This window comes from Carcharodon carcharias, chromosome 10 (genome assembly GCF_017639515.1).
Source record: "Carcharodon carcharias isolate sCarCar2 chromosome 10, sCarCar2.pri, whole genome shotgun sequence".
Taxonomy (NCBI): domain Eukaryota; kingdom Metazoa; phylum Chordata; class Chondrichthyes; order Lamniformes; family Lamnidae; genus Carcharodon; species Carcharodon carcharias.
Window position 1 is genome coordinate 42,974,487 of NC_054476.1, and position 13,807 is coordinate 42,988,293.

The 13,807-nt window shown below is 42.8% G+C and overlaps 1 protein-coding gene across 1 annotated transcript in view; it reads right to left on the reverse strand.

Moving 5' to 3' along the window:
* Positions 1 to 13,323, reverse strand: part of LOC121282821 (ethanolamine kinase 1-like) — a 509,597-nt gene extending 496,274 nt beyond the window's left edge. The window contains exons 1-2 of the mRNA XM_041196636.1: positions 13,267 to 13,323; positions 12,469 to 12,728 (exon numbers count right to left, since the gene is read on the reverse strand). Coding sequence (XP_041052570.1) covers positions 12,469 to 12,728; positions 13,267 to 13,323 — 317 coding nt within the window. The remainder of the gene's footprint in view (positions 1 to 12,468; positions 12,729 to 13,266) is intronic.
* Positions 13,324 to 13,807: the final 484 nt, after the last annotated feature.

The window sequence follows — 13,807 nt, forward strand, 5'->3', positions numbered from 1 at the left end:
CTAATAACAATGATGTTGGTTACCGGTAACACAACAGAGGATTGATGCTACACTCCAACATGTCAAAATATATCTGGATCAAGTCCTTACTGGATATAGTGATCACAAAATGGATCAGGCTGCTGGCCCTGATGACATTCACCCTAGACTGCTCAACGAAATAGGATTTGTGCTCTGCAAGTTATTTGCTCATATATCTAATAACTCGCTGGGGTGTGGGATTGTTTCATTGACTGGACAGAGGCCCATGTGACAGCAATATTTAAATAGGTCAATGGATAAGAACTGGAAATCTTTATACATTTATTATTTTGACCAGTTATAGACATGGTCATTACAGAGACAGCGTGTGATCAGCTTGAAAAAGAAAGGGTTATTAGAGAACATGGGGCTAGATTTTACATTCTCATGCTGGCAGGTTCAAATGTGCGGGGGGGTGGGGGGGCATGTAAAATCCAGTCGGTGGTCTTCCTGCCACATACCTGCTCACTCCTGGCACATCTGAAACTTTACACGGCATGGGACATGCTTCGCTCTTCCTTGGATCTATTGAGACCCTTAATACATGGCCACTTAAGAGCCTCATCCCGCTGCTGCTGGTATTTTATCTGCAGTGAGGGGAGGCCCACGCCATGGAGGACACCAGGCCGCTTTAGCTGGGCAGTGGGGTAGGGGATCACCTATGCAGATCTCCTGGGCTTATCGGAGGCACCCTGCCCCTCCAAGGTCATTGCCCTTTAAGCCTCCCCCTGCCCTCTTAAATTCAGCCACCCAGCCCGCTCAACTTCCTCCCTCAGACCCCTGAGCCAAGATTCACCTGTAGTCCCAGCAGTGGCCACCACCCCTAGCTGGTGCTGCTGGGCCTACAGGAAGCCCATGCAAGGAATTTTACGCTCACCTCCCAGCTACAAATCTGCCAGCAGGGGACCGTAAAATTCAGGTCAAGATTTCCACTGCTCGTTGTGTGAAAAATGCTCCCTGATTTCACTCCTGAACAGTGCAGTTCCAGTTTTAGTGTTGTGCTCCATTTTTCTAGATTTCTCCACCACATAAAACAGTTCTCTGTGAGTACTCTTCAAATTCTTTTATCATTTGAAACACCTCAATTAGATCAGCCAACAGCCTTCTAAACCCATGGAAATACAAACCAAGTTTATACAAACTGTGTCCATGATTTAATTATTTAAGCCCTGGTATCATTTTGGTGAAAGGCCAATATATCTTTCCTGAGGCGTAGTGCTCAAAACTGAATGCAATGCTCCAGATGGGCTCTGATCAAGGCTCTGTCCAACTGAAGTATCATTTCCCCCTTGAGATAAAGGCCAACATCCCATTTAATTATTCTTTGTGGCTGTACACTAGCTTTTAATGATTTGTGTACATGCACACTCAAATTCCTTGTATGCCAGAAATCAATAGAAATTCTGGATACTAATGACATCAAGGGATATGGGGGTCGTGGAGAAAAATGGCATGGAGTTAGATGATCGGCCATGATCTGTTTGAATGGCGGAGCAGGCTTGATGGGCCGAATGATAAAATCAAAATACTGTAGATGCTGGAAATCTGAAATAAAAACAGAAAATTTTGGAAAACTCAGTAGGTCTGGCAACATCTGTGGAGAGAGAAACAGAATTAACATTTTGAGTCCCTATGACCCTTCTTCAGAGTTAAAGAAAATTAGAAATATGTCGGATTTTATACTCTTTAAGAGGGGGTGGAGCAGGTGATGCAAAAGAGAAGGGTGGTGATAGGTGGGAGCTAAGTGGGAACGGTCCTGTTATCTTGTGTCCATGACACCTTTGTCAAATTTCTCCTTAGTTCCCATAAAATTTGTCCCTGACCTTCTATTTTGCAACACCTGCTCCACCCCCTCTCAAACAGTATAAAATCCATCACATTTCTAATTCTCTTTAGCTCTGAAGAAGAGTCATACAGACTCGAAATGTTAACTCTGTTTCTCTCTCCACAGATGCTGCCAGACCTACTGAGTTTTTCCAGCATTTTCTATTTTTAATTGATGAGCCAAATGGTCTACTCCTGCTCCCATTTCCTATGTTCTGATTTTATCAGCTGTTAGAAAGTGTGTCACCTTTCTACTGCTGTTCATGGTTTGTGCTGAATTCAATGACACAGTCAGTCTCTTTACAATAGCAGTGGTTTACTACATAGCCACTGATTCTGGCCATGCTTCCAATGGATGCTTAGAAGATCTGGTGCCATAGAAATTCAGAATAATGCTTGTCTTGATTCCAGTCAACAATGTTAATACTTCTTGTTAACCTTCACTGCAGATATTTCTGTACCAACCTGCTTTCCAAGTCCTGAGTCTCATCAGGTATGACGTCTTATCAAAATGGAATGCAAAAAATTATTAAGAGTAGCAAAAGTCCCAAGCTTGATTCACAGTCTGTGTTGAGTGAGAAAACTCAGTTAGGATTGCAATCCAGGTCAAACAGTTTCCCACTCCGTGATGTTAGAGAAGGAAAAATGTTGGTGAGAGCTCCTGCTCTTTATCACTATCCAGTGTTCCTTGCTGAAAATGTGTCCATGGTGAGGTCGAGTTGTGGGCTTGGCTGTGAGGACCTTCATGATAGGATAGCCCACTGTGTGCACTGGATAGCCTCACATATAAACATTGCTGTCCATTCTCAGAACTGGAAGGAAGCTGGTACCAATAGAACTGTACGGAAGATTCTATGCTCCCATAATTTCAGCCAGTAGCAATGCTCACAGGGAATGACTTGCCAAATGATGGGCACGTATCCTATGACTTCCTATCCATTAATTTCAACAGAAGGAAAACCATGGCCTTTACACATGTGACTTTCCCTACTCCCTGCTGGAAGTTTGGGAGCATGGAATTAGCCCTCATACCCTGGTAAAGACTCAACACCAGTAGGGGAGGAGTGAAAAACGTGTGAGGGAAAGTGGAGGGAGGGGAAGAGAAGAGGCAAGATTTGTGCTGAAGAATCCTGTTGTTTTACTTCATACAGAACTGGCGAAAAAAAAGTCTTTTTTTAATCTCCCCACCTTAAAAGAAGAATACAAGAAGGAGTCTTGGATCCTAAGAGCATACACTTTATGTAGTAGCATGAGTGGATGAAGGATAACGACCATAAACACTTGTGACCTCTAGCCCGTCTTTCAAAGTAAACTTTTCAAGACCCCTTTTATAGCAATAACTTTTTTGAACAAAATACATTAAAAGTGTTCTGTTCTATCTCATTGCAAGAATCCAGAGTTTTACTGAATCTCTCAAAAATGTAGGAGCGCTCATAACCCCAGCCCTTTCATTTCCAGAGCCTTTAGGGTTAGTAGGGCCTAAAAGAAACACATTAATAATAATCATTGATTTACAGGAAAAGAATATTAACCAAACATTCATTTAACCTTTTAAGAACGTCACCCAACATTATTGTACTGGAAAATAAATACCAGTTGGTGTTTCATCTAGCATTAATACTTGTAGTAAAACATTGATTAATGAACAGAAACAAGCATGAATTTTCTTTCACATTGAAAGTTACATGTTCCCTCTCCCCGCATTCATATCAGCTGCAGTATCACTGCAAAAAGAATTATAGTCTGAACAAACAAGCACAACTATTAAACTGTGACCTTTACTCAGACACAAAAAGAACACCTTAAAATTTATCAACAGGAGTTTATTAACTTCCAAAGACTGTGTTGCAATTTTCTGAACAGTTTCATTTGTGTGATTAGTGTTTACTCAGATGCAGCTGCATCATTCAGGACATCATCCTCACTCATTATGAACTTTCCTCCTACATTCTTAAGATTCAAGTGTGCTTCTGACATTCTGCCTGATTTCTTCTGTGGAACATAAACACGAGCATAGACAAGTTGGGCTGAATTCCCTATCTCTGTGCTCTAAAGTTAATGTAATTTATTACTACGCTGAAAACAATATCTATTTACTGTCTAATTCATTCTTTCCCCGGGCCTCAAAATCTCCTTACCTCCCTCAATTTGTGCTTCCTTCCACTATCAATGGACTCTTAAAACAATAACTTATCCTAATGCAGCACTTTTTTTTAATATGGATGTAACAAAAAGTCACCAATGTGCATCACTGGAGGGAGTGGGAAGACACTGAGCATGAGAATTGGAAAGAGATGTAACAAGGTGATGAGCATGGCCATGAGGGTGGCTGAATAGTCTAGCACACATGGGAAGAGAACAGGGACAATTTGTATTCAGAAGACTGTAAGGTGAAAATTGTTGGAATGAGACCATAGAAGGATTCATAAAAGTGAGTAAAGGATAGTAAATCAACATGTTTGAAGTTGGGAACCCAATGGAGGATTTGGGCAATAGGTGAGCAGATCATGGTATGGGATGGGAGTGCATATTCAAATTCTGGAATAGAAATTGGGCGGTCAGCAAAAGGAGCTGCAGAAGCAGGACTTGGAAGTGATGAAAACTCATACCCGACATCGTCTAATAACAAGTTTCAGATTTTTCTCATTTTCACACCTACTGTAAGGAACATATATTTTTATTTTCTGTTGGACTGTGGATTGGGATTGCAATGGCTGCAGTTTGAGAGGCATGTCCACTGGAACACAATGAGAGGTATATACAATGTTGCAGTCCTGGAACAGAGTGTGCCATGAAAGACAAGATGGTGCCGGAAAGGAGTCCTGGACGAAAGAGGGCACTCATCTCCCTGAGGCTAAGAGCTGCCTCAGGGAGATCGCCTCTACTTTCAACAATATTAAAAATAGAAAAAAGAACTTCCCTTACATGTCCCCTCATGTGACAATGCCATATGAGTTGGGACATGTTCATAATTTCCATAGCAACTTTATTAAAATTTTTAAAACCCTACATGAAACCTCATACTGCCGATGGGGGAGGTTTCATGTTTTTTCTAGTTGCTGCTGGGGCTCTGGGCTTGCCCGCCAACCTTAAGGTTGGACAGGAAGGTCCTTTAATTGCTTAATTTATCCTGTCAATGGCCTCAATTGGCCATTGACAGGTTGGTGGGTGCGCAGCTGATTTAAATGGGGCAGGGTGACGTCGGTTAAGTCTGAAGGCTCCTTCATGCATGCTGAAGAGTGCTAGCCACCACTTGGATGCACTTTATGGCTGTCCGAAACTACACCTATCTCCGCCCCACTCCACTTGACCGATTGGCGGCAGCTTCGGCCACTGGACTGCATGCTGTGCTCTCAGCTCAGGCACAAGCATTCTCCTAACCCACACTGCAAGGCTGCACTGTTGGTTTGAACCATGATGGACACTGGTCCAAACCTTAATAAAGACATTGCAAGGGGCTGTGAGCGTCTCCACCAGTGACTGCGCCACAGCCGCCTTTCGCAAGGGGATTCTACAACTTGCCCAGTCAGCCAATTGTTCTGCTACCCCCTAAAATGCACATTAATTTGCAGTCTGTGCCTGAGGGATGAAAGGTTCTGGAGCATTTGGTGGCACTTTCATGCTTTTGTGTTGCCTGAGTGGGCAGAAAAGCTTCAGAGGCCGAACTCCAAGCATGTCAATGGAGCTACAGCTGAACAGTCTCAGCTGCGGAAGAATGCTTTAACAAGCTTTTCCAAGTGCATGACTGACTCCCTCAGCCTTCATCCTCCTCCGTCCCGCCCAACCACCCACACTGGCACGTGCTTGTGTATTTCCATCAGTTTGTGCTGCCTTTCCCACTCCCCCCTCCTGCTGGCCTCACCCACACTGGAGCCCTTGCCTTGGCTGAAAGTCAGCAGGGAAATAGCAACTTTCATGTGCCCCTACCACACTGAATGTGCGGTGTCTCTTCTTTGATGTCCTACAGGCGATGTTCGCAAGCGCTACACAGGGTTGTGTGCCCTCACCTCCGAGTTCCCCTTGAAGTTCAGCTTGCCTGGTGCGTGCCTTTTAAAGTCGGTCGTAAATCACGCCGTTCTGAAGTCATGCCGACATGGGCGGTAAATTTGATGTTGGAAGTTGATTCCCACATGAGGGCACAATAATGAGATGCAAATGTATTAAAATTAAGTTCCTGATGTTGGACGGTGGGAAATGTGGCCAGCTATTGACGAGGGGAGCAGATGATCACAAACTGATTTCATGACGGCATAAAACCAATTTTTGACCTTCTCACCATATTGCCCACTCACGCCCACTGCCAATGGGACTGGACGATTCCGTCTAGCATATGTGTATGTGTGTGTGTGTGTGTGTGTGAGTGTGAGAGCGATAATCCAAGAGAGAGACGGTGTGTGTGAGAAAAAGTGTGAGAGAGAGAATCTGAGAGAGAGAGAATTTGAGAGACAGTGTGTGTGTGAGAGAGAGAGAGGGAGAGACGTTACGAGAGAGAGAGTGTGAGGGAGAGAGTGTGACGGAGAAAGTGTGAGACAGCGTGTGAGAGAGAGAGAGTGTGGTGAGAATGTGAGAAAGAATGTGAGAGAGAGAATATGAGAGAGACAGAATGTGTGAGAGAGTGTGTGAGAGGGTGTGAGAGAGAGGGAGTGTGTGTGAGAAACAGTTTTTTTTATTCATTCGTAGAATGTGGAATTCACCAAGGCATCTTAGACAGCACCTTCTAAACTCATGACCACTACCATCTAGAAGAACAAAGGCAGCAGATAGATGGGAACACCACCACTGGAAATTCCCCTCCAAGTCACTCACCATCCTGGCTCGGAAATATATCGCCATTCCCTCACTGTCACTGGGTCAAAATCCTGGAACTCCCTCCCTAACAGCGCTGTGGGTGTACCTACACCACGGGTACTGCAGCGGTTCAAGAAGGCAGCTCACTACCACCTTCTCAAGGGCAACTATGGATGGGCAATAAATGCTGGCCCAGCCAGCGAAGCCCACATCCCATGAACGAATAAAAGAAAATATGTCCAGCTGGAGTTCGCAGCCCTAATGTGCCACTACAGTTTTGTTGAATTTAAAGTTATTTCAATCAGGTTTTCAAAGTGCAGCACCCTGTTATTCTTTCATTCATATTCTGTACTGAATTCCAATGGTCCCTTTCAGTTTTTAGATCCTTCCACATTGCGTACTGTTTCCTTTCTGGAAAGACACACAATCGCCCCTGCTTCCAACTGCTGGAAGGTCCAAAAGGACTCTTTGGTGTGCACCCATTCTCTCAAGTTTTTTTCCTTACCAATGAACCATCTTTACTCCACAAGGCTGCAAACTCACCACATGGAACATAGTGAACACAAGATTTTACCCTAGAACACTGATTCTCTAGGTGCTGTGCCATGAGCCAGGATGAGGTGCTCTTCATTTCAGTATTGTTCCAAGAACAGATCTCTGACACAGTCCATTCTTCTGTTTGAATGAACATTTGTTGAAATATCTATTAACCCAAAGAACGTAGAAGTTTCAAATTATTTTTAAACAAAAATGTTGCAACATTTCTCGAAGTAAATTCTGTAAAATTCCTGTTTGCAAGTTACAACCTTTTAAAGCTAGCCTCCTGGAATTTTCACAAAGGTTCTCCTGATATCCTGCTATAACATCGGTGAAGATTAGTATAAAATACTGCAAAATAAACAGATTAAGTTGTTTGGCCAAGTTTGAATTTAAAGTTATTTCAATCAGGTTTTCAAAGTGCAGCACCCTGTTATTCTTTCATTCATTTTGTGTACTGAATTCCAATGGTCCCTTTCAGTTTTTAGATCCTTTAAATCCTGGCTGATTTTCTGTTGCAGTTATGGCGAGGGAACTCTACTGAAATGATGGCAAAGACCTCAGTCCGAGAACAGTGAGGGGCTTTAGCCCAATCACTTTGAAAGGAGATCTGCATGCCCTACCCTCTTTTCACTCTGTGCATTGGAAGCAAATCAAATAACAACTAAAAGGCTGGGAGTCCAGCAAGCTAAAGAAGGAACAGACCATTGTACTGAGAAGCTGGTGCCGAGACAGTCCTCACTGCAGTTGTCAGGAGTAATACAGTGATTGTGATCAAAAATGATGCCATATCTAAAAATAATACAAGTTGAACCACATTGTGCATCCAGATGCTTGTGCTGAATGAGGCAAAATGCAACAAATCAGAGAAGACTCTGCAGCACTCTAATTCAGCTAGTTTATTTTAAAAGGAGATCACTCACCATCCTTAAACTCATCTTTCAAAGTTGCAAATTTACAAAAATGAAATGCAAATGTACGTCAAGCTGTTCCCCTCCGAAACAACTCCTACATCTCACAGTACTGTATATGATGCTTCTGGCACTTATTGCCCCGGTTAAATCAGTTGTTTGTTGCCAGGTGAGGAGATATCCTTCACATGCTTGCCTTCATCTAATGTGAAGAATACTGTTCCAGGTTTAGTACACAATGTCCGAGAGATACGGGCAACTGATGAGGGAGTCCCCAGATACGAGAGCTCACTGATCTTAAAGAGTAAACTATTGAGTTATTGGGCACAGTGGCAATAAGTTCAATGTGCCAGTTCCAGCTGCAGATAAGCTGTACCTGCATCTCTTATAGTGCTTTAAAGAACCAAGCTGCCAAAGAACTCCAGAGCTATCTCTATCTCATTACTTTCACTTCTTGCTGCAAAACCAATCTTTCCTTATTTCTTCTTCTTCTGCCTCTGTACTAGCACAGGAAGCTGAAGAGAATGAAGGAAGGAAATAGCCATCTACTTAATAAATTTATCAATAATGACAGTGGCAATCTCACCCCCATCTACCACAGGCACCCCTTGTCCCTCAGAACCTAATTGTATCTTCTTCATTCACTGCCTTACCTGACCACACAGCAACTTAGATATTTGCATTTCAAGGTCCAGATAGTGGTGATAAGAATATTGCACTGGTGTCTCACTGAACATAACAGAGCCAGGTGAACAGGGAGTAGATGAGAGGTTGGCAATTGCCCACTAGAGGATGCAAGGATGCCTGCCGTTGCAGGGTCAGTTCTGCAGTTTCTGAGGAAAGCAGCAAGTGATAGGACTCCAGCCTAACCCCCTCAGAGACCAACTGATAGAATACATCAGTTCAGCCCTTGTGCAAGGCTGGGAATTTTGAGGCAGGTAACTCACCTCCTGTCCACTATTTGGAGGGTTCAAGTCAGGAGTGTGATGGAATACTCTCCACTTGCCTGGATGAGTGCAGCTCCAACATCGCTCAAGAACTTGACAACATCTAGCACAAAGCAGCCCACTTGATTGGCATCCCATCCATCACCTTCAGCATTCATTCCCTCCACCACTGATGCACAGTGGCAGCAGTGTGCACCATCTGCAACATGCATTGCAGCAAATCACCAAGGCTCCTTAAACAGTACCTTCCAAACCCGAGAACACTACCATCTCGAAGAATTAGGGCTGCAATGCATGGGAACACCACCTTCTGCAGGTTCCCCTCCAAGCCACACACCAACCTGACTTGGCACTGTATCACAGTTGCTTCACTGTCACTGGGTCAAAATCCTGGAACTCCCTCCCTAACAGCGCTGTGGGTGTACCTACATCACATGGATTGCAGTGGCTCAAGAAGGGGGCTCGCCACTACGTTTCTCAAGGACAATTAGGGATGGGTAATACATGCTGGTCTAGCCAGTGATGCCCACATCCCGTGAAAGGAAAAAAAAAGAGATGGAGAACATAGTACATCCGTCCCAGGACTCAGCTATCAAGAGAAAAGAACCAGCTTGGTCCCAGGACCCTCATGTCTCAATCCAGCAGCCAATTATATTTCATAACACTGCCTCTCAAGTGGCACCTAGGTGTAATATTAATAAGAACATTTAGGTATATGCAGGACACATGGTGACATGAAGTAAGTTTGGTCATTATTGTTAAACACATTTTTTTGTGCTTTAATTTATCTTCTGGATACATTCTTGGATCAGTTGCTCCTGGTCTGGGCATTCTTTTAAACCCGTGTCAATTTTATTCATTTTGAAACATTATACTTAAATATAACTCAATTCCAATATGAGCCCAGTAGCCCAATGGCTACGGTATTGAGCTAGCAACCTGGAAGTCATAAATTCAAATCCCAGCATGGCAAGTTTTGAAACCAAATACAATAAATCTGGCCCATTCTGGGATGGCAGTATAAAACCTGACCATGCCGGAATGTCATAAAAATCAAATGGTTCAAGATTGGCCCCCATGTAACAAATGCTCAAAATACTGCTGAAGGGAAAGTAATAAAAGTAGAGAAGGGGGAAAAAAAACTAACCTGTGTTAAGGGATCTGATAACTTACGTTTGCCAACATTTTGTTCAGCTGTTGACAAACGCTGAGAGGTCCTCTCCTAAACACAGCTGGATTTACTTCCTTCTTGTCTTTCCCATTTACAAGTGGCTCATTAGCTGCTTAAGAAATGTGAATGTGATCATCAGTGCAGGTGCGTACCGATTGGCCAGTTGCTCACAGGAAAGACTTGGAGGCACCAATGTGAAACTGGGAGCAACCGTTAGTTTGACTGACAAGTACACTGGTTCTAACTTCACCCAAAAGTGGAGAGAAGTATTGATGGGAAGTCTCTTTTCCTTTCTGTCTTCTTTCTCTACATTTTAAACCAGAGTATAAATTGGAAAGGCATTGCCTACGATACTGTGCATTCTAGAACCACTGAAATGCCAAATCAATTTGTGACTGTGTTTCAAACTTCTGCATTTTCACTTGTTTTCTTAAGTCTACGATTCAGGATTTGTGGAAAGTTGGCACACACACTTTTATTGGCAACTGCTCCCATGCAAAACTGTAACAAGATGTGGCAATCTGCGCAGTGGTTTGATCATTTATTGCCAAACATATGTGTAAAAGAGAGAGTGCCATTTACCATGCGGATGACAATTTGCAGTTTTCAAAACACCATATTTTTGTTTATCATAAAGTTTATTCCATTTTCAGTGGTAAACCAAAGGAATACAATTCAGTAGAAACTCTGGTACACTCATAAAGTCACCTAACATCCGGTCATAGTTTCCAATGAGCAGTACACTGGAAGGACTGCAGATTGAACACTCTAAAGTAAGAGTGCAAGAAATACTCTTTTTGGCAAGGAGGGCAAAAAATAATGAATGACTTCTCCTTTCTCTCCCCAGAGATTAGTTTGCCGCACAAAAAATGCACTTTTAAACCAGGTCAGCCAAAGAATTTAAAGGTCAACCAAATTGCCCCACCTCGTGACTAAAGCCTATATTTCTGTTGTACCTTTAAAAACCTCACTGTATTATAGAAACTTATTATTTTAAGAAAACATTGTCATTCCCAAACTACAATTTTGAAATGGAATTTCAAATGACACAAGGTATATTTTAAAATAATGCCCACAGAAGCAATAAAAATACTCTATTACACTATCTTTTTTTTTATTCTACCACAGCAGTGCTATGTTATATTTATTGGAGCATGGCCACAGTATTTTCATGCCTTTGAAAAGGTAAATACAACCTGACAGTGGGGAATTCATAAAATGATGTAATAAGCTGTTGGTTACATTTGAAAAATTGGTGAGTTTTTAAATCAGGTACATGATTCCAAGTGGCACATGAAATGTCAGAGCTTGCCAGGTAGTTAATGACAAGTATCAAACACTGGAATATCTAATGTGCACAAAAGCTTTCATAGCATACTATGTATAATAGTCTGCTAACAACAGTAAATGCATACATATTTGTAGACTATATAGTACCTTTTCCGCCAGATACATTCCTAGCTTCCAAGTGTAAAGTGTTAAATGATGAAAGAATGGAACAGGTTTGATAGGAGTTTGATTCGTTGAAGGGTTAACTACTAAGGGCTATTGGTACAAAATTAAATGTAATAGATTTAGAACATAGGACAAGAGAAACCTCTTCACACACATAGTTGTGAGGCTTTATAATTTATTTCCAGTGTTAGTGGTTGAGGCAAAATGATTCAACATTAGATTAAATAGTTGGATAAAGGAAAGAGATTTGAAGGGTATTGGAATGGGGGGGTGGGGGTGGGGGGGCGGGGGGAGGTGGCGGGGGTGGGGGAGGGGGTGGTAAATGTGTATAGAACTATATGCTTACATGGATTGGTTTGGCCAAATGGCCTGATTTATAAAGAGACCATCAAATTAGCTACCTCTACTGATTTTGCCCATGAAGTTAAACATCTCCCAGAGTTCCTCCTACCCTAAGCGTGAGTTCACATCTGTCTCTCTCTCTCCCCCTCCTACACCACCCCCACTTCCTCCCTCCCCCGCTCTCTCTCTCATGTTCCATGCGCCCTCCCCAAGCTCATCTCATCCGAGAGATCCACTTGCTCCTTCCTTGACCACAGTCACACTAAACTACTGACCATTCAACTTTCCTGTCCGGCTTCCAAGCGACTATATCTGCAAACACTAAACTCAAGGGGAACCATTTAAACATTCAGAATAGATAGATAATGCCCATTTCACCTCTATAATTGCTATTGCCCAAGATTATACACGGTTTTAGCAAAACATTATTATTAGTTGCAGAAAGGCAATATGAGAATGCAATGCTTGTTACCTGAAAATGGAAGGCTCCCTGAGCAGCCCCATGTTTAAGACTGTTCCTTTGATGAATTCGTAGCATATTCCATTCTGAAAAGCACAATAAAGATCTGGAGCACGGTGGTGAGCATGAAGAACCTGAAAGCTTTTAACCTCATTGTTGCGGTCTACAAAAAGTTCTGTCATGTTGCCATATATTCTTACTAGAACAACATCTTCCATAGCTTGATCAACATGGCAACCAACAAGCTTGTTTGTGATTCCATCTGTGAAAGTCTGGGGGAAAAAGTGACAAAGAGGTCAGTTTTTCTGATTGAAACTTTTCCTTTGTTCCCCTCCTTCATAACTTCAATAAGAAGAAAAGACCAACGACCTGACATTGACCTAGGAATTTAAGGCCCATCACTTGCTTGTATCACTACCAGCAACATCCCCCTTCCACACCCCAACCCTATCATCTTCTGTATCCATCACTGGAAAAAATTATTCTCCAACTGATTGACAACAGAACTTCTAAAATCCCAACTGCCTGGCCTTTGGCCCTTTATATGCCACAACATTTTTGCAGTTATTAATTTGCTCACCCACACCCTCACCTCCACATTTAATGTCTTAGTCCTCAGTAAAACCATCACTCTCTCTCACCCTGGCCATTCCCCTGGTACAACCCTCACTTCCACTCTCTCAAGTCTAAGGGAAGCAGACTTGAAAGGGTTTAGCAGATAACTGCTTTAGCCACACACTGCCAGATCTGGCTGGACCACTTAAAACACTATAGGGTCCTGCTATGATATGCTAAAACTACCCATTATACCAGGTTCATCCTGGAATGCAAAGGTAATCCCGGCTTCTTTTCTCCACTGTAAACCATATGCTTAAACAATTCTCCTCAGCCCCTTCCACCCCCACCTCTGGCAATAAGTACAAGGAGATTGTGGACTTCTTTGCCACTGACAGGCAATCCAATCAGCTGTCTCTGCCACATCCCTCCCTTCCACTAGGCCACCTGACCAAACTTCCTTTAATGCACCAACATCCCCCCCCAACCCCGTCCTATCCCTAAGCTCACATTTTTGATTAGTTTCTCTCCTATCTCCCCTTATGGCCACTCTAAACTTATCTTTTCCATGAGACCCACCTCCTGCTACTTTAATCCTGTTGCCAATAAACTGCTGATCATCCAACTTCCCCTGCTGGCCCCATGTTAATTGATATGGTAAATGGTCCTCTCTCTCTTCAGGTATTCTCCCTTGCTCCTTTATATCTCCTGTCATTATCCCTCTCCTGAAAAAAAACAATCCTTGACCCCACTGTCATTGCAAACTATCGTCCCATTTCCAACCTCCCTTTTCTCT